The sequence below is a fragment of the Echeneis naucrates genome, chromosome 23 (assembly GCF_900963305.1).
Source record: "Echeneis naucrates chromosome 23, fEcheNa1.1, whole genome shotgun sequence".
Taxonomy (NCBI): domain Eukaryota; kingdom Metazoa; phylum Chordata; class Actinopteri; order Carangiformes; family Echeneidae; genus Echeneis; species Echeneis naucrates.
This window is the reverse complement of record NC_042533.1, coordinates 12,406,526-12,432,541: the sequence shown is the minus strand read 5'-3', so window position 1 is coordinate 12,432,541 and position 26,016 is coordinate 12,406,526. Positions and strand designations below refer to the sequence as shown.

Sequence of the window (26,016 nt, the reverse complement as noted above, 5' to 3'; positions counted from 1 at the left end):
TGTGTGTGGTTGTGAGTCTCAGTTAGACAGTTCTCAACAGGAGAGATCACAGTGAGAACAAGAGCAAAACACAGAACTTGTCCTAGTGTGCGACTGTTCTTAGACATGTTAAGCTTTGGATCACTTTCAGGTCTTGGACTCTCGGTTCAGGTTTGATGTCTGGATGTGGTGAGATGGTAGTCTTTGTGGGGATGCCAACAGAAAGTCAAAGTGTCTGTTTGGAGACAGAGACAAAGAGTAAAGTGGTGGCGATGATGGTGATGCATTGTGGGAATGTCACTGTGCCATCTAGGGCACGCTGCCCTTAATTGATGTTCTACTTCCCTGCTGCGAGCACTGTTCTCTCCACGGTTTCTGGGACTGCAGCTTCCCAACTCTGTCTTCATCCCTGTCCATATCTCCCTCTTTATGTCTTTTATCTCGCTGTGTGACCCCCTGTTCAACTCCAGCAAACTTTCTATTCTGACTATGGATGATTGTCAACATCCCTGTCTTTGATCCCTGTTATAAATAACATCTTATAAATAGAACAAAAGACTATTGTGTGCTATGTGACAAAACCAACTTCATGCACTGGAACCCACTGTGTGTGTGCTAGTGTATGTATTTGTGCGTTTATCATGTCCTCTGTTTTATGTTGTTATGAAATTCTGATCTATTACAGTTGGGCATTTGTCTACGAAACAGTCCTGACTTTCTAGAGCAGGGTTAAAAATTTCTATTTTGGTTGGTAGGTGAAAATATCAACTGGACGAGCATATTTTCATTCATCATTTCACATATCCATTAGGGTCCGATGAGGTGCTGCAGCCAATCCAAGCTGGCATCTCAGGCACTGGACAGGTCACCATGCTACCGCAGGGCCAACACATAGAGAGACAAACAACAATTCACAATCAGACCTAAAGGCAATTTAGAGTCATCAGTTCACCTAAACCGGAGGGTGAGGAAACCAGAGAACCCAGTGAAAGCCCACGCAGTCATGGGGAGCCACACAGGAAAGTCCCAGGCCTGGGAACAGAGCCTGTGACCTTATTGTGGGGCAACAGCTCTAACCACAATGCCAAATTTGAAGCAAAGTTTGTTTTAATGATTAATTAATGGCCAAAATTTACAGAATGCTTATTAATTTTTTATCAATGTGAACCTCCTGATTAGACCTCTCACTCACTACTCGTGCTCCATGAAGTCTGGCCTCCTGCTCTTGACCAATATCAGAAACTTTAGCTAATCTCTGGGTGTGCTAATGGTGCTAATCCTACCAAGTGGTAGATGCGTCGTAGCCAATGTCCTGTCTGGTAGTAAACAGTGGCACGTGGTGACCTGATTATGTGTGTGTGTGTGCGTGTGCGTGCGCACATCGGTATGTTTGTATCACTTAACCCCCACGAAGCTGCATAGGATCAGGAGAAATAAACTGCAACTAAACCAAATTAAACATGTAATTTTTAACATATAATTATTTCGGCATAAACGTTTACTTGCCAACCCCCTCTGAGATTTACTCCACAAATGGAAGTAACTACCCACCTTTGGCATGTGGTGAGTGTTAATTTTGAACCCTGCTCTTGAGCTTGCATCCGCCTCATTGTCTGATGACGTTTTCCCAAGTTGTCATGGAGACCACTTACATATGGAAAGATGACCCATGTCCATGACAAGTGAGCAAACTCCATCCATGGATGAAAACCACAGGATAATTTGAAAGCTTTGGAGTAAAAGGACCTGAGTTTAGAGTTTGTCAATCCACTGTTTCCATGGTCAAGGATGAACTTCCATACTCCACATGGGCAGGTTTCATAGTTTGACAAACTCAGAAAAATTGCTATATTGTCATCTTATGCTGAAGGAAATGTGACCAGATAGGGTCTTTCTACAGAGGTCAAACTGAAAGTCAACAGCAAGGATTCGTGTGATCCCTATCCACATGCATAAATCATTCACTCCTCTCCCACCGACATTATCTATTTTCCAAACATTACCATTATTTCTCTGTGGGATATTACAAGTGATGCGGTGGTTTCATGTTGTACTGGACTGAAGCAGACTCTTTTTAAATTAGTAAACATTTATTGCTTTTTTTTTTTTGGTCCAATGCAAATAGGTGAATCTTCTGCATGGACATGGACTGTTTTGAATACCACAATGAGATCAACGCCTCATGAGGCTTTCATGATAAAAACCTGATTTTAAACATGGCAAAAACACAGCATATTGTTCTTGACCCAAGGCAAGTGACCACACATGAGCCAGTGGTAATTTAAGACCAGACTATCAATCAAATACCATAGTGATAACCTTCTCTGCTGACAACTCTACAGCGGTGACTGTATTTTTTGAGACAACTGGTGCTGGATGGTGTTAGCAACCAGATCATGCAAATTTTCTATAAATCTATTTTAGGGAGCTTCATCAGATGCTCACACCACAGCCTGGTTAGGTAACCTAACAGTACGACTGAAAAACAGATTGGCTAACATGCACAAAACAGCAATAAAGATAATTGGTATGAAACAATATGTGTCCTTTGAGAATTTGTACAACCAGTCAGTCATGCAACAAGCAGCAAAAATCTTTTAAGACTCCACTCATGCACTGTTGTCTTAATATGAACTTCTACCATCAGAGAGAAGATTCCGAATGCCAAAGTGCAACACTATCCACTTCAAATTATCATTTGTTCTCCACTCTAAAACATAAAACAGCAGCTGATGCGGTCTCAATCAAACATGGTGAAATGAATATGTTCACATTTTATAAATGGATATTAATATCGTCTTCATTCCATCCACCCAACCTCATCTGCTTATCTGGGGTCGGGATGCAGGTTGTCTTCATTCATTATATATTATTTTACCCTCTGGACGCCATCCCCCATGAATCAGAATATTAAGTTTTATGACTCACCCTGCCTGTCTTTTGCATATCACTGGAAACCATGCATTGCTAGGGCACATAAAAAATTGCTCTTTGGACAGGAAATACCATGCACCCAACAGCAGTAAACATTGCAGGTCAAAACTAAACTAAGGAACAGTGGCTGATATTTACAGCGGACATTTTAGGCATGAATGATGAGGCTCATGTTGTTTCTGGCCGCTTTCCTGTAGTCTAAGTTTGCGAGGGTAATGTTATCACCACCAGTGGGAATATCAGTCCACCACAATGTTACGTGAGTTTGCGAGCTGCTGCTTTGAAGCCTCAAGTTTTTAACTTGCCCATGGCTTAGCTTGGTTTTCTGAAACCAGAAGAAAACCTATTTGGGAGAGAAAGTAGAGCTCTGGAGGAGTGAGGGGATCTGACTTGCTTTGTACTCGATCCTGATTGTCTGGTACAGTCCATTTAAATCAGTGAAGCCGCACCGCTTCATGTACTTTTTTTTCCTCTAGATAGGAGCAACATTTAAAAAATGAACATCATGTTGTATTGAAGACTTGAAACGGAAGACTCAGGCAATAATTTATGAGGAAATTTTTTAATGAGTTAATAAATGAAGTGAGAAGGAGAGCCATTTTCACATGGACTTCGATACAATCTGACTTGTTGTTACAACCAGTGGAGCCGCCCACCTTTATAAGGGTCTTCAGGACTGACTTTACTCTACAGATCCAGAGCGCACAACTACTTTTCTAGACAGAATATGATTATAGCCAAAACTAAAAATAATGAGGTGACGTTGCGTTTAAGTAAGCCCTCAGTAGAGCTGGTGTTTTATTTTTGCTTGGACCATGACACTGTTGGTGATGCTGTTGTTATTGATATCATTGTTGACCTCGGATTGTCTGGTTACAGATGAGCTGGGGATTCGACACAGATTAACACTGAATATGCTGATCTCAGTTTGCCATTTTCGAATGACACTCATGTCACACACGCACACCTGCACATTCTCTTAAACACACACATACTGTACAGGACATTTAAAAGCAGCAGAAGGGAAAAACCCCTTTCTCTTCTTTCTACACTGAACAAATAAAACACTTGCATTAACCAGTTGAGGATTTTCCTCATCACTAAAAGCATTTATTTGGAAATAGCGTGTGTGTGTGTGTGTGTGGAGGGGGAGGGGTACCTTCCATGTCTGGATTGACACGTGTGTCCAGACCTCTGAGTATTAATGATCATAAACTTTAGTCCATTATCGGATCAACGCTCTATTTTAAGCCTCTCAGCGACCACATCCAGCTTATAATGGCCCAGGGCTGAAAGCCTGTTGTCTCTGTTGTTGCACACATGTCGACAGCTGTGCGCACAAGGATGTCTCGCCACATGTTCAAAAAAGGGTTTACAGAAACATTTTAGTCATTGATACAAATGTATATTAAAAAACTGCAAATTTGATTAAATTCATGTTCTAACACTTGGATTTAGGATTAACTAAGTTTGACATTTAAATTTAGTTTTTCTTCTACCCTTTCACTTGTTCAGATTATTACAGTCACATTTACTTCAAGCTGTGCCATTTGATGAACATAATAAAGTCAAGCAGTGGGGAAGTTCAATATTGTGCATCAAAGACATGATCGCCTGCTGTGACTCCATATTTGTCAGGTATAAAGACAAGACAAAATGCTACCTCCCTCTGACCTGTTGAGAAATCTTTCAAAGAATAGCTCAGGATGGAGATGTTACTCAGCGCACATGGACCCCCATGTGCAGACAGAGGGATGAACGTGAATTTTTGGAGGAGGACAAAGACGAACTCAGTGATAATGGTTCACTTTGTTTCTGATGGGAGATTTGGTTTGAGTCCTGTTGCGCAATCCTGAAGGGTCTTGAAAACAACATCTGCCGCTCGAGAGGGGATTCAGGGAAACAGCCTGCTGGGACAGAAACGCTTGTTATGATGAATTTTAGCAGGTGGTTGGGTGAGCATGTTTTTGCGATCAAGGACAGCAGGGCGTTGTGGGTCAGTAGCGTTGTTGTGATATGAGCAGAGCTGGTACCAGTTCTCCTGCAGGTGGCTGACCTCTCAGAACATCATTAGACGTCAACAGAGGACACAGTGTGATAATGTGAGCATAAATAGATGTATTACAGCTCTGCCCTCAGCAGAGAAGAGCAATTAGACGAAAATATATCTGACAAATTTGGACTTTCATTTGTCAGGTGGTTTCAAAAAGCTGCTAATGTTGTGTTTGCATATTAACATAATGGCCCCAGGTACCTTCAACAATCAGTGAAAATGTTTCTCACAGACATTAATATTTAAAGCTAAGTCGTGAAACATGTGGGTTAAGGCTCAGAGGGAAACTTCCTTAACTAATTATTTAAAGACAGTTTGTAAGATTCTGCTTTAAAGGTTGCTTAATCCTGATTGGAGAAAGGGTTAGGAATTAGGAATTCATTGCTGTCCAACTTAGCTCTGCCCCTTCAGAACAGTTATTTTTAACCATTACTGTAACTATTGTGTCTTAAAATGTCTCAAAACAACTACACTATGATATTTGTGTTATTATTTCAAACCAGAGGAATTTCTTTTATTTATTTACATCAATGACATTGACATCCTCTATATGCATGCATCTGTGTGTGTTGGTGCTCAACCAAGTATTTAAAATGCATATAAGATGTCTGAGCCTAGCATTGTCGGAGGAATAAGCCAAACAAATTATGTGCAGACCAGCAAAAAGTCTGCTTTTTGTCTAGTGTTTTGCTGGTTAGAGTTAACAGGTTTGTTTGTTGACCTCTGTGGTATTCAGCTGCTGGTAAACACTTAAGGAAGCTGATGGCAGTAGTGACAAACTCCCATGATTACACTGATAAGATCATGAGAGACCATTAGTGACAGATGTTAATTATTATGCATGTGACTGTAGAGGTTTGTTTTTGTAAGAGCCAGTCAGGGAGAGTCGTAAGAAGACGGAGAAAATATGCTGTAAAGCCTGTTATTTTGGTTAAGTATGTTTCTTCTCAGTAATAATATTATCAAAGAATGTGAGGACTCACACTGAGGTCATCTTGTCGGGATTGTGTCTGGGTGCTGGGTGGATAGAGTGACCTGGGACCTGTGTGATGAAGGAGTGAAATTGACTGGAAATATAATGGGCAAAGTGAAAGAAAATTGGATGCGTTTAACTAAAATAGAATTTGCCAGTATTCTCGGTTGTTAAGTGAAAATGTCTATGGTGTATTTGAGGGAAACAAAACCAAACAAGCAAACAGCAAGATATGAGCATGTTGGTCCAAGTCGGGACATTTGAAAGTGAAAGCAAAGCAGTGAAATGATCACTGCTCAGCTTGTGGTCAGATGTGAATGTGAGGTATAGTATTGCTGAGACAAAGCAGACCTGTTTCCTGGGTAGGTGAAGGCTGTGTCAGCTGGCGTTGCAGTTGCACTCTGGGAAATGCTCTTGCTGTGTGTGTACTGTATGTGTTTTGGAATTACTGTTTTCTGTTTCCATATGACTATACATAAAACAATATATCTATAAAAACTAAAACATGGAAACCTTAACAATGATTAGAATAAGTGTCATGCTTCATAGCACATTGGCTCTTGAGGACAATTCTGAAAGGTCCCATAAAGTCAAAAGGTAGACGTTATATTTTATCATAAATTAGGTCTAGTTTCTATTTTGATCAAAAGATTTCTAAGGTCTTAGGCCACAGAGAGATGTTCACAGACGGCATTCAGAAACTGAGCCTTAAAACAAGCTGTAAGGACTTTGTGATGTCACAACATCACAGGGGTCGCTGCCCACAGCCACGCCCCCCTGGACCCAACATCATAATTTACAGGATTAGATATCTCCCAGTCTTTACCTGAAATCTGGTCCTTTTTTCCCAAACACTCAGAAAACAGTCACAGCCAGTCGGAAGTGAGACTCAGATCCTTTCTACTGATTGGCTGACTGAGCTGAGCTCTGGTTTGAAGCCTGAGAGAGCAGTGCTGCTTGGAGCAGTAGACAGAAAAGCTATTGTGAAATAGATCACGTTAAGGGAAGACATTTATTTCTATGAAAAAGTCATGGCCAACGAATTGTTTATTTTGAATAGAACCTCCACAGTAAACCCTGATGGGTGTGATGACACCTGACTGCTGAGTAATTTTCTACTGACTGCCAGAAAGCAGCTTAGCATATTTTCCTTTGAGGCTTTGCTGCTTCTGACAGAGGCACTGCAAAATATAACAAAATACCAGACCAGAGGAGAAGGAAGAAGAGATAATGGAGAGTTGAGAAATGAGAAATTGTAATGAAAGGCAATCAGGGTGGGGAATGGAAGTAGATTTACGCTCAGTGGGGATAGGCCACAGGAAACCCTAGCAATGTCCAAGTTTTTTTTTTTTTTTTTTAATGGCAGCCTTTCAGTCCCTCCACAATCTGTCACTTCCACACTTTTGACAGTTTTTGCTCTTCCTGTTTTTGTACCGTAAAGCATTTCAGGTCTGCCTCCCCACGAACTAGAGAGTAGAAACTGATCGATTAGTGTTCCACACCAGGGTTAAAGGCTGCCTTTTGAGGGGATGTGGGACACGAATCGACAATGAATCATCTCTGAGGCCGTCTGACTGTCCATCTCACCACCGCAGGAACACAGATCTGAGCTCTCCTTTCTTTCCTCTCATCCCCTGTTGCAACAACAGAGAGCGACGCTAAGATTGCTCTTCAGACGTGAAACAAACATTCACACGGCGCAATCCAGCGATGCAGCGGTGAATCAAAATGTGGGTTACATTTCGCCTCGCGTGACTATTGTTGAAACATTTTTTGTCAGTAGAGCTCAGCCACCCTCCCAGGAACCAGTTTGACTTAATTTATTGGGATGTACGTGAGACATTCCAGGTAGATGAGCATGTCAGGTAACAAGCATGTATGTACGTGTTTGGTTGTATTTGTGTGACTGTGCCATAAGATTAAAAAGCAGTAGTGTAAATATGTGTAAGAACTTATCTCCTGAACTAGTCCTTTGTGTGGTTTTATCTTTTTTGGGATTACCCAGAAGTCTTGCTGTCCAGAGTAGTTTCTCCAGCGAATTGAAAAGAGTCTTCAGTGGCCATCAAACATCTTACATCAATTTTCCTCAAACTTCCGTATTCTGTACAGGTATCTGAAGCCACCGTCACACCTTTTGTCCAGTTATAACCAGCTGGGGCTGTTTACTTTCTCATTTCTTGATTTTAAAATCCCGTGTACAGAGGCATTTAAAACCTGAATTCCTTCCCTTCACACACACACACACACACACACACACACATGCACATTACGCAGATTTACAGGCGAGATTCTATTGCAGTCAAATATTTGTTTGCTTCCACCTACAACCTGCATTTCTTTGTGGCTGAGGCTACAAAAGCAGGATTGATTTACAGTAAATGGGCATACTTTGAATTTCTCTGCTTTTGAGCCCCACAGTTAAATTTTCTCCCCCTTCATTATCTTTTATTGCTTCTTATTTGGCATTTACTTCACCATGACAACCTTTTTCTGTCTTTATCTTATGGCAAACGAGCAGCTGTGATTAATTGTCGTATAACAGCAAATATCAAAATAATATTTAGCAGGCATGCAGCAGGTTTCCGTGGTAACAGCTAGTTCTTGCCCATCAGATTGTGAATGATTGCTGCTGTTAATGGAAACAGTCCCGCAGCATCTCCACTGCCAGCCTGCACACAGTCTGTCTTCTGGACAGGTAATTTAGGGCAGAATGCGCACACACACACACACACACACACACGATGAAACTGTAAAATGACACAAACGCACATGTCCACGTGCACACTTTCTGCTCTGGTAAGCATTACATTTCACAAGAGTGACACATACACAGACACACACTCATCTGCACCTTGGAGGCATTTCTGTATAATAGCAGACCTACTTTCACAGAGTTCCACTACAGTACTTGATAAGTGTGTGTTTGGGGGCAGGGGGCTGTTTATTCAGGCTTAGGTTGGCCCAGTTACACTCAAGGCGTGCTTGAGCGTAACACAAAATAACACATGCACATCAGACACACACAAATCTTTTAAGTGCCCAAGTTTTAGAATATCCTTCAGTGTGCTGCTGTGTGTTGTTGTGCAGTCTGTCAGTCAGAGGATGGGGCTGGCCCCGCTGTTGTGGTGAAGACAAAAACCAAAGTGTTTCATCATTTTATGTCTGTTCTGTTATGGCCGTTTCTTGGCTTGACACCTTCACAGTAACCACAACAATACACTTCTTGATTGTGAACAGGCAAAGCCCCCTGTCATGAAGTTTAGGGCATGTGAACCTGCTGAATCCTCTGAGTAGAATCCGACAAAATTTTCAACATGTTTTAGCATTTTGACTGAATGAAGCTGATGCTTCTATCACAGTTGCTCTTCTACTGGATGGTCCCATTCATGTTCTGTAACCAGCCGCACCTTGAGCAACTCTCTGCTCCTGTTGTCACGATTCCTTTTTTATGTGTGTGCATATATTAACTGGTGTTTCTTTGACAAAGCAGTGATTAAATTAATTTGTAATCTGCCAGACAGTACTAATATAAAGCTGACTGAATAACTGTTATGCAGTTGTGCAGTGTGAACGTGATGCTGATGTATTTGACTAGGCTTATGTCAGTTAGAGATACAGAAGAGCTCCTGGGAAAACCTCTGCACAGTTTCATCAGAAGGATGAATACATAAAAGCTTGTATGAGTGTTATTAAGGGAAGTTGTAGAGAGTTTCCAACACCTCAGGAAGAAATCAATTTTAAATATTTGTTTTGACTTGATTACATTAGTCAGACAAACACAAGAGAAGGAGTTTTCTCAGGAATCCCTCTAATTCCATTTAAATACTCATTTACACATCTAACAACCAGACTGGAAACAAAGTACATGATAGAGCTTGTTGTGGTAGAGCCATTCAGTAACACTTTCTTTTTTGTTCTCACAGAACGGTCTGTGAAGGCCTTTTTCCCCCTAAGTAAAGCTGATTGTTACGCTTAATTATTACATGACGTCAAGACAACAACATTGTTTTTTTTGTTGTTTTTTTTTTCCAAAGACATGCTGTGCCAGCATGGCTGTGTCAGCTGTTTTTATGTAGTTAATTGCATTCAGTCAGATACACATCAAGGAATTGATCTGTAACCAATGGTTACGTGGTTCATCTAAAAAATGGTGCAAGAGTGATTTCAGTTTCACCTAGGAGGGCCAGCATCTAGATTCTTCTGCACTGTGGATTTTCAGGTCTAGATGGCTGACTGTTTGTGCTGGCGCACTGTGAGGAGTTGGTATGTTGGCTTACTGCCCCTGAAAAAGACTCACAAGTAAGATTAGAAGAGTGGAAACATAATGAAAGGGCTTTATCATAGGCAAATACAGTCATGTTTACTGACACTGTGTGACCCAAAGTCCTCTGCCAGCCAAAAGGTGACATAGAGCAGGATAGGAAGACACGGTTTTTCTGTAGGTTTTCTTTCAAATATAAGATCAAAATGTAAAGGTGTTGAAGTGGGATAGGACACACACCAAATATCAGTGGTTTACTGTTCAAAGTTCCAAAATGTTGGAATGAATATATTTAATTTGTTTGCTGAAATTTGACTGTCAAACCCTTCATTTCTCATTAAACTAGCTCTGTACATGTGAGTACTCCTCACTACTACATCCAAACCAGACCAGGCTCCAGAGCTGAGCTTCATCACGTCTTTTTACCTCTGTCTAAAAAAGAGTAGAGTGAGAAAATGTTGTATGTCTCTTCGTCTGCCTGTCTCTCTCTGCTGCTCCCCCCACCGTCATGTCTCTCGGTATGTCTCTCTCTCAGCACGAGTCTTGGAACCGCCTGGAAGTCTCTGCTGCTGTGCTGCCAGTGTTTGTGTTACTGTCACTGCAGTCAGGCTTGCACCCTTTTACCACATTCAATGCAATACAGGCGTTTGTGTGTGTGTCTGTGTGTGTGGGGAATCTCCAAGGTCAGTGGAGACAAGCTGCTGAGTCACCTACGGCTATCTGTGAAAGAGAAGCTCCACTGTTCACATTGTGAATTTAAGTTAGCTTTGCTTCCTAGTGCTTATATCCAATATTCACTTTGATATGAACTCGTTTTTGGTCTTGACCTCCTCCAGCTCTGAAGCTGCTGATTACGGGACTTTTTTTACTCATGAATTGCCTGCGCAGGCTGGGAACATCTTGGTTTTCTGTTTGATGACCATGTTCAGAGACATCCTGTCTAAGTCTCTGAACTCACATGATCAAGAGACTTGGCATCTTGCTCATTGTTCTAGTATGACTGTCCCAGCAAAGGCAGAGAAAACACCCGTTGATAGTTATATGTCACATAACACTGACATCTTTCACTATAGATTGTCTAGACTAGATCCTAGATTAAAAATATATATTAAACTGTCATTACCTGTGCCGTGTACTGATGCAAGGTTTTGGGGGGCTTTAGCCAATCCCAGCTAACATCGGGTGATGACTCTATGTCAATGGGCAGCTGGCAGCAGTCATTCAGCATTTCAGCCATGTAGCTGTGCAGCATTTTTCAGTGGCTCGTTCTGGAAAGACAGTTGCATGTTGATGGAAAGCAGGTTGGTGGGACATGCTGAAATGCGTTGTGGACCTGAGAGGAACTAAGAATTACTTTTTGATTACACCTACAAGTAATTCCTTTAACATTAAAGTATAATCCAAAACGTTGATCGTGTCAAGACTGGACATCACAAAGTGAGTCAAAGTACTTAACGCCACAAAGATGAATTAAATAATTTATTTGATACATACATCTGATGGGAGACTGAATTAAAGAGCAGAATCCTCCATGGATTCATCTTGATTCATTCATTCAGTCTACATTACATCAGTGTTTTGTGCTGCTGCTCATTCGCTATCAGGATGCTTGTCATCATTTATCAGTTTTCTTCTCTTTTGTTTTTCTCATTTTAGTCTTTAAACATTTACTGTGCTCTCCCAAGCTGCTCTACATTTACCAGTGTCATACAGAGGCACAAAAGCATTCCCTAATGCAGAAATGACTGCGATCACACACAGTGGATTACCCAGTGCAGAGTCCGTGAGCTTCCACACGCAGACTGAGGCTGTTTCCATGGTAATTAAAGTAAACAAAAGACATCCCAGATGTGGTCAGGGCTGTTGCCATGGCAAAGACATACCTCAGCGGCTGCATTTGTGTGCTCATATGTGTCTATATCTGTGTGACATGATGTGAGCACAGAACAGACAGGAATCATCATCTTCATTTATTGCCTATGCAGCCACCCCCTTGAAAACGGAGTTACAAACACACATACGCACACACACCAAATGCTAACTCAGCTTAACCAGAAACATTCCAATAGCTAATACTGAATATTGATGAAATGGAAAAATACTGCCAAAGAACGGTAAAAAACGTGATGGAACATTAACACGCATCATTGTGTTGATGCTGGATGATCTCAATAGTCGACGAGCATCAGATCGATTGGCATTTACCAATGTGAATAAGGCTATGGCTTTGTCAATAGTTGGACGAAAGTCTTTGTCCATTAATATCATTACTTATTCTCATGAGTTGTAGTATTAAGCTAAGATAAAACTAGTTTAGTCACAGTTGTTTAGTGGCAAGAACAGGTGTAGTTCAATTTTGGTTGAGGGTCAGCTTTGTGTTTTTCAGCCATGCTTGAAGCGTGCAGCGCATTATTATCACCAGAGTATAAACTCTGATTACTTTAGGTTTACATCCAAATATCTGCAAAACCAATAGCACCCTCATCAGTCTATGTTCCCAGCAAGTGTAAAAATGGTAGCATGTTAACACAATGGTAAAGATTTCATCTGCTGGTGATAAGCATGATAGCATTGCATTGCATTGCCATTCTGCTAAATGAAACGTAGCACTGAGCTCAAGTCTCAGTCTAAGTAGAGCCTCACCAGAGCTGGGAGTCTCGTATTCTGATCCCATCATTAGCAGATTGAGTGAGTCAGAAAATTCACAGTTTGGAAAACAGAAAACAGGTTGTTAGAGCATCTGTTTTTGTTGGCTGTCTATTGTGTGTTATCTGATGTTGTGTTGGGTTTACACACCTGAGATTGACGCACATCTAGTGATAGTGACTTGGGGCAATCTGGGCCTCCATGCACTGATTCATGTTTCTGTTAATGTTTAATTGTGTCCTGCGGAGCTCTGCATGCATGTCCCATCTGTCATGGTGGTGGAGTGGAGACCCGATTCACCTCCATATGGACAACAGCTTGATCCCACTGTCATCTGGAGCTTTTAGAGCACATTCTGGTTGACGTGTCTGTTGAGTAGATTTTTGTCTTAATTGCAGAGACGCCTGCACAGTCATTCTCTCCCTCACTTTTTCTTTCTCTCTCTCGCTCCTCATCTTTCTGCTGTTGGAGTCACAGTGAGAATACAGACTATAATTGGCACTTAATTGCTGCCGTGGCAACGGTGCTATTTAAACCTACACACTCTGCAACAAAAACCTATGGCACACACACTATTACAAAAAAAGAGGAAGGAAGATACACAAGGAAAAGGGATTTTAACGTTCTTTTCCTCATTGAAGTCTCTAACTCTTTTGCATGGTGACTATTTAAGAGTGTGTATGTGTGTGCAAGCGTGTGCTAGGGCTCACTCGGCGAGAGCAACGAGTTCATGTTCCTTCTGGGGCTTCATGTTCAGATTGGTATCTGATCTTTGGACCTTTGTTTTACATCTCTCCATTACTTCCTGATTTTCGCTGGCTTAATATAGGCATAAAATGCCTAAGAGATAAGGAGATACGAGTGGCTATATTTCTACCATAGTTATTGGTGTTAAATTGCTCTTTCTGTGTCTTTTGGGAGATTCCCATTTGATACATCTTCAGACTCAGGAAGATCTTATTTTCCCAGATTAATGTTGTTTGAGCCAGAGAAACAACTTGGTTAAACAGAAAGAAGGCCACAATTAATGTTGAATTAAATATTTTATCATCATTATTATTAAACCTCTATATTTCCCTAAAAGGAAAGTAAGACTTTTTGTGTACATGGAGCTCACATTACCACACATGGAAATGCATTGGGTCTGTATTGATATGGTAACATCAGGAAAGAAAAGGGTGAATTGCAATAATTTCTTACTGCACTCAGTTTCACACCGTCATGTCACTGAGGCTCCTATAGGACTTAATTCTAGTGAATGGTTTTTAACCCCAAACAGGGTTGAAAACAGGAAGTGAGGTGAACTGCTTTGAAACAGAATGTGAGTATCAAAATAAAACAGGAAGTGGCACACAAAGACACACAGAAGACAGGGCAGGTCAAGATGTACAGCACATAACTCCAAATGCAAGGGATTATGGATGAAGGGTGGCAGCGTACTTGAACTTTTATTCTGTAGAACTTAATCATTATATAAAAAAATATTGTGTATATATGAGCAGGATGAATTGACCCAATTCTATACAGTTACTTTGGCAAAGGTGTGATCACACCAAGGGCTGCACAATGAATTGAAAAGTAGTCAAAATTATATGGCAGATTATTATATCCAAATCTCAGGAGCTGTATGTTTTTTCATAAATGTAAAATGTGTCAAAACATTGTTGTACATTGTCAGCACCATAGACATTGTGTTGCTACAGAGACGACCTGACCTATGAATCTTATTCTTCAGATATGAAGGAACATGTTGATGCAAGACCAAACAAAATGGCATCGAACTGTGAAAATTGCATGCTAAAACGTTTATTCTGACTAAAATTCTATCAGTTATCACAATAGCAAGCAAAATAATCACAATATGATTTCTTTTATGCATACTGTGCAGCCCTCATTGCATCCTCTGCTCACACCTTCCTCTTTCTCCTGACTGAGCTGAGGTCATCTATTGAATTCCCAGTGCACCAAGGCCACTTGGCATGCTGGGCAGTGGAATACGCCTCGGAAGACATTTTTCTGTCTGGGAGCCAAGTGGCACAAACTCAGAACTGAACCAGGAGCATTCCAGACCTTTTTCCACCAAAGCAGCCCTCCTATCTGCGCTTCAGACCTCCCATCTCTCTCTCTCTATCTGTTCTTTTCGTCAGTGTCATTTTCACGTTTCTTCTGTCATTTTGGGTGCTTCTGTCCTATGTTTCAACTGGCAGTGACACTCAGTTCAAGCAGATCACTTTGTATTCAAAGCACATGAAAATAATGATGCGTGTAATATGTGTGTATGCGGTCTACCCAGTGATGACGTCAGCTTGGAGCTGTATATTTTGTCCTTGTCCATGCTCTCTCATTATCAGGCATACTGCTGTGTGTGTGTGTGTGTGTGTGTGTGTGTGCGTCCATTCAGGTTTCCCTTCCTGGTTTGATTAAACTGCAAATTATTGATCAGGCAGAAACAAATCTCCAGAGCTGACATTATCTGTCTCTGCATATGTGTATGTATGTGTGTTTGAAATCAGAAAGCTTTGCACTTCCTTTCCAGATGTCTTTTTTATTATCCAGATGCTTTTTCATCCATTTAATCTGTATTTGAGGCTCCATTTCATTTTGTGCTGCTCAGGCCCAGTTGCATTTGAGAAAATTATATTATTGCAGGAAAATAACCCCTATAAAATGTAAATTCAGCAGATAAAAGCCCTTCAAGATGATAGGAGCAGGGAAGAAAACCGTTGGAAAGATTAGGACTTTGTTAAGAACCTGATGAAACTGGTGCCAACACTGAATAAGAGGAGTCAACAACAGGCTTCAGATTAGATTGTGCTCTTGATCTTGTGAGAGGTGTGTTAACATTTCTCAGTAAATGAATTCAGGCAATTACTGAGAGCCTTTAGTGGCATGTCAGAGCCTCAATTTATGTCAGTTCCACTGTTCTTGGCCATTTTCTGAGTCAACAGAAAGGCACTGATGGATGTAGAAAAAAAAAAAAACGTTTGCATCAGAGTCCTGTTTGTTTAGCTTTGTTAATACCAGAGTGAAATCATATCATTTTAAGTAATTTCCACTCCATCAATAAATAGTTTTGTTTATAAAACAGAGATTTACGTTTTTGACAGAAAATAAATTATGTTTAGCCACCGCTCCTGTCTTCAGGATACACAGTCCAGTTGGGCCTTTTCTTTTCAGATTCTGGTTTATGAAACATGCATATGTCAAGTTCTATAGAGCTTTGTAATCCAAACGTAACATGTTCTTTAGACTTTCCTAAGACCTTCTATAGATCATTGTCATCCTAACCTTTTGGTCTCTGTAGATCACTGCCAGATCTTTATCATCCTTGCACATCAACCTCCTCACACTTTCAATAGACTGTCATGCTAGCACATCAGTCTCTGTAGATCGTTGTGTAATAAAGAGGTGACTGATATGTTGAGATGACCGATAAATCAGGAGGTTGGACAAGAGTAAAGTAAGTATAAGGCTGATTCTTTGAAGAACAAAAGATAAATGGAGAAAATAAGTGGCAGGAAGAAGCATAAAAAATAAACAGGGGTGTAGTCAAATGTGTCGGTCAGCAGTTGGGAACAGGCAGACAATTAAAACTGTTTAATGAAAGAAGCAAACACAAGGAAAAAATAAAATACAAAATTAACAGAAACAGGGAAGGAAAGCTGTAAAGTACATGTCTGTCAGGGAATGAGTGGATATGCGTCAGTATATATACTGAGAACTGATTAGGCAATTGGGATCAGGGGAGTAGGAAGGTAGGGAAGCTGGGTTTACTGCAGGGCAAGAGGGTGTGGCAAGGTCTGGGAAAAAGAAAACACGGTTCACAGGGAAAGGGTAGGTAGAGGATGAATGGAAGCAACAATGAATAGTGATTGAACAATTTTCAAAAGCGCTTGAGGTTTCATGTGGACAGTGGGAGGTGTTGGACAAGCCTGCCAGTTTGGCCATCATTCATTTTTCTCCCGCCTCCTATATGGATCCCAGAGAGCAGATTCTCATTTTGTTTGTGAAGGTGTTGGAAAAAAAAAAAAAATCACCCACAACATCCACACCTTGTTTTTTAGTCATCCGAGGAAGATCGGATATTGAGTGATTGCAATTATATTTCACAAAAACATTTAAAACAGTCATGGTTCCCAGAGGAAGAGAACTTATGACAAGCATCAATGTTCAATAGTTTTTTTTTCTTTCTCTGAGTATTACAGAGTAATTCAAACACAATTGGATTAGCAGCCAGATAACCTGCTTCATACATTCATTCCCCTCAGGACAAATTGTCACTTTGGTCTTTTCCTATTATCAGGCCAAATGTTCAGATTTTCCAGGCTTGTTGAGTCTTGCCGCTGCATTGCATCTTAGTTTTCCCACTATGACCTTTTAGCCTCTCCTGCAATCATTTTAACTTAGTATGACTTTTTTCAGAAACTGTGTGGATCGTTGTTACTTAAAATTTGAAATATTTTCTGAAGTGTTTGTTCCCTTACACAGAACATTCACCAAATCCAAGTTTGGGATAGTTACCTTGCTCCTGGATATTTTTTTTGTTTAGAGTGGAATATGATCATTGAATGTTTTCAGATGGAAGTATTTTCAGCCTGACATTGAAAGGCACTGAGGGCTGCTGCCAGTCTCCATGTTAAATGTGTCACTGTCACCTTGTCAGCCTATTTCTATCTCTGTCTTAAACAGTGTGTGTGTGTGTGTGTATGTATTGCGGATTTTTTGATGTATGTTTGATATTGCACACACCATTTCAGCCAGTAAATTTCTTGCTTTGCGCACAGTGGAGGTTGACTGACACAGCTGCACAGGTTCATGCTGGAGAAAATGCAATCATTGTTGCCGTGGGTAACAGCAAGCGGGGACCGCTAGATAGTCAAACCCTGACATGTGCACACACACACTCATACACGGTACAGTGTGTGAACCCAGCTGCCAGATGTCATACAGGCTCCCTTCCTCCAATCAAATGAATCACACAGGCCCTTTAACGTGTTTCGGGGTGTGTAAATGTGTGTGTCTCAGTAATTGTGTGTGTGTTTCAAGCCAATGTGAAAAAGTGAAGCAGACTGTGCTGTGTACCTGCTGCTGTGGTAGATGTGGTGTGTATGTGTGTGTGTTTGTAGCTTATTTAGTGAATCTGTTCCTCATTCTCTCTCTTTCTCTCTCACCAGACATTTCTTTCTGTGTGCTTCAGCTTCATTTTTCCCACCATTCAGACATGGTATTTAACTTCTAACAGCTAACCCTATAATCTGTAATGCATTATTGTTGTAGTTCACATCCTAGATAAAACCCAGGTACAAAGCAACTGGATTGTGTACAGGACACATACACACAAAGGGATGTCAGGCATCTGCTGAGAAAACAGCAACACATATGCAAGTACGTTCTCTCACACGGCCTTCTGCCTGTGTGTGTGTGTGTGTGTGTGTGTGTGTGTGTGTGTGTGTGAGTGAAGCATCACAACAAACAACACAACCGACTTGTTAAGTCTGGCTTTGACGTCATCAGAACCCACAACAACTATTATCAGTGCAAACAGGTGTGTGTGCCTATGCTGTCTGTGCATCTGTCTGTCTGCGTATGCATGCATGTGTGGGTGTGATTGCGAGAGATTGGGGCAACTGAATTGATCCAATTTGTTGTTGGACTGTCCACTTTGATCTCTAAGGGAAACCAGCAGCGTGATCACTTGTCACTATGAAAGATGTGCAGCACGTGAGGTGAGAGGCAAAGAGAGAAAGATGAGGGAAGGGTGAGAGAGGAAGAGGAGAAGGAAGTGAAGGTGAGAAAATTACCTGAAAATTCTTGCACTTCGCACACATTTTGAAGTGATAGAGAGGTCACACACAACAGCTGCTTTCCTCTTAAATCAGGAGCATAAAACACACTTGAATGAAAACCTCAACAAAAAGGAGGAGGGGAACGAAGTGATAAAGGTTTGGTGTGGCAGTTGTTTGTATGAAAGGCAACGTGGTATGAAATTCATTTTCCAAACAGTCAGGCGTGTAAGATGGAGACATGGAAAGGGCCTCATCTGAAGCCCTTGAATGAGTTTAGACTGATAAAATCTATGTGGTCTTAACCGATACATTGAATCAACAGAAAAAGGTTAGTGGAGTTATTATAACACATAAATGATCCAATCCAAATGCTCTTTCTTTCTTTATATTTTTGATTACCCATGCTTAAGTGATTTTAAATATGAGCCTCGTTGCACTTGCTCACTTTATTTCTATTTTGCCAATGGTGCAACAATATTTTTCAGTAAAGCCCAAGGTTATGTCAACACACACAAGGCTAATGCTGCGCCTCACTGTGTGCACAGTCCATTCAGTGGCATAGTGTGTGAATTTCAACAGCATGAACTCAACCGCTACACTGCCTGTGCAATCTCTGGAAATTACAATTGTGCCACATGCCCGCGATTGTCGCCCTCCTGCCGGCCACTGTGCTCCTTCAACTTGGAAATTAGCGTTTTATTACCCTCCCGTTAGTCTTATCTCTGTCATGTGATATTGGAATTAGGCCACTATTGTTATCTCATTATTTTTCAGTTGCATTTTTCACAAGGTTGAAAATATGTATGCCATAGGTTCTCCATTATTTACAAGTGTTTTGAGTGCTTTCAACTAAAATGCTATCATTAGCTTGCTAACATTGGCTGATTTGCATGAGGTGTAGCCCACAGCTGAGCAGATCCCATGGTGTGCCTCTGACAACATATTGGACAAATTTGACCAAATTCTGTGACATGCTGACATAAACTTTTAGCTCAAAGCTCTGCTGTTGCAAAGTACAGTTGCTAACATCGTCAGATAATTGAGGAAGGCTAAAGGAGTGGCTCACAGCACATATTGGACTGCAAAGCAATTTATCCCTTGCCCTAAGTCCCACATATTGAGACATTTTCATTGACTCTAGTTTTCAAAAATCTACACTGCAGGAGAGACACTTCCAAAACCTAGCAAGCAAAATTGTGAATCAGTACAATGTGACGAGCTTTGTAGGCTGCAGCAGAATATGACAGAGACCACCTCAAAGAAAAAGCAGCGCTCCCTCTAACAAAGACTGGGTAACTGCTCAAAACTGGGTGAAGCCGACAGAAGGGGCTACTCTGAGAGTTTTTTAGTTTAATTTTGCACGCTCTTGAAACATGGCTGAAAACGAGATATATTCCAACTGAAACCCAAAGATGTTTTCAAGACAGAAAGGTTGGCAGCTTCTGAAATACAGTAACTATCATCTACCTCCAAGTGCACCACGATATTATTTGTTTATTTGATTGGCTACACTGAGAGAGAGGCTGGAAAGGTGAGAGAGAGAGAGAAGGGATGACATACTGCAAAGGGCTACTGGCGGGTCTTGAACGCGTGCTGCTACAGGCTTTATTGGTACACAATCCACCAGGTGAGCCATCAAGGCATCCCACAGCTCCATATTGTCCCACACAAACAGATGGTGACTACACTCTTACACACAAAACCGGCACAGAATTCTAATCTGACTCTGCTGTCTACGAAGAGCTTTAGTATCTATCAACTGGTTGTATGGATGGTACGAGGCAGAACAAGGCAGAAAATTTGGAGACCTGGTGGACATCAATTGGTGACCATTAAGGAGAATTTACAAACCAGGATATCTGTTTACACTGGACACTTTTGGACATCCAAACAGAGCCAAAAGAATAGTGAGAAATGGGTCAGTTGGCCGGAATTACAATTCAGGAAAAATCTTATACTCTTTGTAAAAAGCGGTCAGATTATCTTGAAGTCTATGTGAATATGTCCCCACTTCTCACTTAATTTATTACCTCATTAAATACTTTCCTATGAATTTCCTGCTCCTGTTTCAAGTTACCAATCGGTGAGGTAACTTTGGGTTTCCACTTGGTGTTCAAATTTCATTCTTCAGTGCTGAAGTTGAAATCTTGAAGAAAGTGAGCTCCGGGATAAAACAAAAGACCTCTGGCTAAGGATTTCACAACATAGCACAATGCATGCTCATACTGAAAGGTCAGAAATACAGAAACAAGCGGAGAGCCCTAGATTTCATAGCATTCGGCTGTTAGCGTGTATTTGAATGTAATAAATCTGGCTTTATGTGAGCTGCAGGCAGCCTGAATGTTGAACAGGAAGAGTTAAGAGGGAAAACGAGGAGACAAGAGATAAGGCCACAGAGATGTTTACTCTAATGTAACGTTGGTGAGGCTGGAGGCAGAGCGACACAGGAGTCAACGCTCGGTTCAGGCAGATTAACTAGCAATGGGCTCATCTTCATTCATCACCCTGCTCGTCGTCGTTGTCATGACGCATGCACATACACAAACATACACACTCATCCAAGAACTGAAAGACTTGACTGAATTTAAATTTCATATTATTTTGCATAATATTGGCCCAGTATTGTTATTGACGATCGTCAGGTTTTATGACGCAAGAGGGGAAAATTTTAAATTAATATGAACCTCAGCAGCCGTTCTCAGTGAATAAGTAAAAAACATGCAAATGTTCTAATGTTACACTTGGCAGATCCAATCACATTACTGTTGCTGTGCAATTTTCTGCATATTAAGATCATCAGATACAGGTTGCGCCTGTGGTTAATGGGATCTAAATGGTGGAATGACTGAGTTTACGGAGTTTTAAACCTGGGGTTAAATTGACTCTGTTTTTCTTTTTTCTTTTTTTAAATTTAATTTAGCAAATATCCAACTCTGCATTGTGTTGTAAAGGCAGATTGGATTGACCAGCTGCAGGAAATGACCAAAAATAAAAAGGTTTAAGGACCAAGTGAGGCCTATCCTGATCCTCCTTTTGGGAAGTCTGGACTAAAATTAGCTATCAAATACCAGCAGTATGTTTGTATTTGATACAGCCACCCCAACTTCAGTGTAAATTACAGTTCACACTGTGTTTTCAGAAACTTCAACTTCATCAACATCAACTTTTAACCTTGACAGAATGCACATAGTTCTCTCAGCTGAAATAACCAAAAAGTCTTTTCATGGTCATAATGACCAGAGGTAGAATCAGAGCAAGTACAGATGTTCCTGGTCAGATGTTTCTTAGATTTTGTTCAGTCAGATCAGATATTTGACTTACTGGAGCCCTTGATTTTAATAATGCTGAAGTATCCAGAACCTTTTAGCCCTTTGGTTACACTGAGAGTTTCCATAGCCTGGTGACTCTGAAACAAACAAGCTGCTCTTTTGAAGAATCATTTGCATCATCTTTATCAAATGTAACCATCATTAGGCCTCTGCCAGATTCAAACTTATCTAAACAACATAGCTGACACTGATACTGTAAGTCCTTTATATTACTTCATAGTTTTTAAGATATTGGCAATAAAACCAATATGTTGTTTAATTTTAGTGGCGTGAAAGCCCACTAAAGTTGAAGTCAAGTTTCTATAAAAATAAGACTCAAGTTAAGTATAGATACTCCAAAAAATTATAAAAATCCAGAGGAAGGACATTCCCGTGACCTCACATACAAGCTGCTGGTAGTTTACGTGACCTTTGGTTTGTGTTCACAGAGGAGCGTTTTCAGAGGTGGTCCTGGCCCAGGAGAAGCTGACCGGCCGGGTTTTTGCGGTGAAGTGCATCCCTAAAAAGGCCCTGAAGGGGAAGGAGAGCAGCATCGAGAATGAGATTGCTGTGCTGAGGAGGTGAGGGTTGTGGAACTGGCACACACACACATAAAAACACAAGCCTCATAATTCTTGGTTACCGGGGAAACTGTGCGTCTGCTCTCTCTTGCAAACATCACGACCCCCACCCCACCAACCCGCCTGCTCATCCCCCAACCTAGGTCACGATCCACAGCCCGCCTACCACACGTATGAACGCACATCACGACTGAAACTTCTGTCTGTCTGCAGAATAGAGAACATAGAGCTGTACAGTGAGAAAAGAATCAGGTCTGGATACTGAGTTCTGTGTCCGTGTTTAAAGATGCTGTGAGCAAAAAAGTAAAGGCATCTAATGGATGAAGAGACCATTTATCTTAATTTGTAAGAAAACACCATATGAGTTTGTAGGATAATCAGATGATCTACAGTCGACAGAGAGATTGCTGACAGCTCCTTCTTTTTTATGTTCCATTAACTCATTATTATCACAACTCAGTATTATTCCATTAATGAGATTATTATGAATGTTATGTCTTTCATAATTGTGGGCGTGGTCTCTTTAAGTGACAGGAGGGTAAGCTTATGCTGGTGAGTCGTAGCTCTGACCAGCCCTCACTTCTTTGCTAATTTCGGGATCATCCAGGAGTTGACCAGAGTCAAGTACTGCCAAGAAGGCAACAGCAGACCAACCCACTCTGAGCCTCACAACTGCTCCTCAGGAGTTTGTTGTCACCAGCAGAGGTTTTATCCATCATCATTTTCAGTCTATGTTCTTGATGCCGCAACAAACATCAACCACAATGTTACTCCTGATGCCACCAGTGTGGGACACATTGGGCATTTAACACATCATACACTGTCTGTGAAGTGTGTTTCTGTTAGTGTTTGTTACCACAAAAAAAATATTTTATTTTGAATACTTAAAGTATCATTTTTTTGATGGAAGTCAATGCAGAGCAGGTTTTAATTGGACTGAATGAGCCGCCAGGTTTGGATCCATGGCAATCATTGATCACCACACAAATCTAGTTAACAACTGAGATTTTCTCTGTTTCCCCAAGCCTGTTGTCCCACAGTTGCACAGAAATGATATTGTTTTGCTTTCGTGTGCTATGACCATACAAATGTATTATACAATACATTTTCTAATTTGGCTCTTCTGTGTAACATTAGAGAAAATGGGAATTGCCTCCAGTAATGAGGGAGACATGCAGACATTCATGTAGACAAATGAGTTTCATTATTGTTAACAAATGAGAGCATCACCGAGCAGACGGGCAGTGTGAGATGCTGAGGTTTGGAGGGAAATCTGCTGGATTACTTTATGGCACAAAAGAGGAAAATGGTGTTGTCACTCAATTCAACTCTCAATTACTCAGTTACATAAGAAAAATATGAATAAATACCTTGAAACATATCCTGTTACAGTGTCTAACCTCTGCCACAACACAATAATAAAAGACAGTTTGGTTATATTGTGATGTAGTGTGTGAGCCATAAACTGGCTATAAAAAAAGGGGATATAAAAACTGAGACTGAAAAGTTATGATATGTCTTAAACAGTCTCATGAACATCAGCAGCGACTCCACTGAAAATAGTCCTACCTCTCACTTCATTTAGTAGCTTAGAAAATGTTCTCCTAATGAGTTTATGCAAACTGTTTTTTCAAACTGTCAACAAATCAACACATATTGAGATTACTCAGAAACTTCACTGACTTAATGGGTTGATGATTAATTATTTACCAAAATTGTCAATTTTCAAATAATCTCTGTTCGTCAACTAATAGATTTATCACTTGTATTTAGCCTAGGCCTGAGGCAGTGTCACTTTGAAAAGAAAAAAACATACAAACATTTAACATATCACATCACATCTGTGTGATGGACACATGCAGGAAAAATCCATGAATGATAACAAACTGCAGCATGAAGCCGTTATCGTCTGAGGGCTGCCTGACAACTCTGCCATTACACTCAAACTGTTTGCTGGCAGCCCTTCATTACCCCAGGCAGGTCTTAAATGCACACACGTTATTCCTTTTCAACCTGTGTGACTATGAGCGTTTCTCAGAATGTGTGTGTCTTTCAATGGTTCATTGCCTGCGGTCACCGAGATCATGCACTCTGTAATAAGTGTTAGATGCTCACCTGTGTGCCTGTTGTGTCTTTGTGTGTGTGTGTGTGTGTGTGTATGTTTGTGGATAAGGGGGGAGGGGATTACCTCTCTATTCAATGCTGCAGCTGATTAACCCACACTCACACACAAAGTCAGCTCTGTTTCTACAATGTATAAGGTATTAGGTTGTGAATCCTCCACTACATACACACAAACACGCGCACACAGACATAGAACATGTGGCACTCAAATCACAGTGCTGTAACCGTGGAGACATCAGATGAGAGCTGACTGGGCCTTTGAGAACAAGTTGCTGGTTCAATTCCCCGAAAAAAGCTGTGTGCTGAGAGAGAAAAACACATGGGATTGAAAGTCCACAAAAACACCAGAACTCAACATACACTTACTCTTTTCCTTTAGTGGCTCTCATTGTCTATATCAGATGTCAGGGAGCCTTCATCTGCTAATGCAGGCAGTTACATCGACAGAGCAGAGCACCGCCAGGTCCAGAGCCTTTAATTTTATTACAGAACCCTCATCAAAGTATTACATTTGTTGAAAAAATAAATAAATAAATAAAATTTTAACTTTACCATTTCTACAACAGCTGGGGCCATCTCAGTTTTCTGATGAAGATCATGTGAAGCAATAGAAAGCAGAGCACATACTAAGTGATGCCTCAAAAGTAAAGAATGAACTTTGAAGCTAAATTTCTAGAGGCATCACAACCAGTGGAGTTTCACCAGATGCTTATCGAGTCACATTGGGTAGAACTCAGAACTCAGTTTAGTATTATATTATAAATCCTGTTAATTTATGTGTCAGAAAATTTAATGGGAAACTTTCTGCAGCCCAAAAGCAATCATTGGGATTAAAGTCATTAAGTTGTGGTAATGGGTTATTGCTGCTGCAGCTTTGTAATAAAAAGCTTCACTAATGTTTGTTTCTTTTCAGAATCAAGCATGAGAACATTGTGGCACTGGAGGATATCTACGAGAGCCCTGACCACCTATACCTGATCATGCAGCTGTGAGTGGAGTTTCTTCTTTTCTCTTTTTTTTTTTCATTTCTGTCTACGTGGGTCTCTGACAGATGATTATGCTGTTCAATGCAGCAGTGTAATTATGCCGTGCTGCTCAATGGCTGGGTCGTGGGAAGGTGCAGTGAGCTAATCGGTGCCACGAGCTCGAGCTTTTGACTAATTTCTTGTATCCTGTTTTATTAATTTATAAATGAAACCAGACATGCAACAGCAAATCTTAGGAGGATACATCCAAGACAGTGTGACTCATGGCCAGCAACAAAGTCAGTTATAAACTGAAGCTATGTGGTTTCCATGAAGTGGTCGTTGAGGAGGCCAGGATTGGCCTAATGCAGGTTTCAAACTTACTTACTGTGTTGTTGTGTTTTGT

General features: G+C 40.8%; 1 protein-coding gene across 1 annotated transcript in view; it reads left to right on the top strand.

Moving 5' to 3' along the window:
• The window catches only part of camk1da (calcium/calmodulin-dependent protein kinase 1Da), a 50,761-nt gene that overhangs the window by 3,052 nt on the left and 21,693 nt on the right, over nucleotides 1-26,016 (top strand). The window contains exons 2-3 of the mRNA XM_029494910.1: nucleotides 22,390-22,521; nucleotides 25,559-25,633. Coding sequence (XP_029350770.1) covers nucleotides 22,390-22,521; nucleotides 25,559-25,633 — 207 coding nt within the window. The remainder of the gene's footprint in view (nucleotides 1-22,389; nucleotides 22,522-25,558; nucleotides 25,634-26,016) is intronic.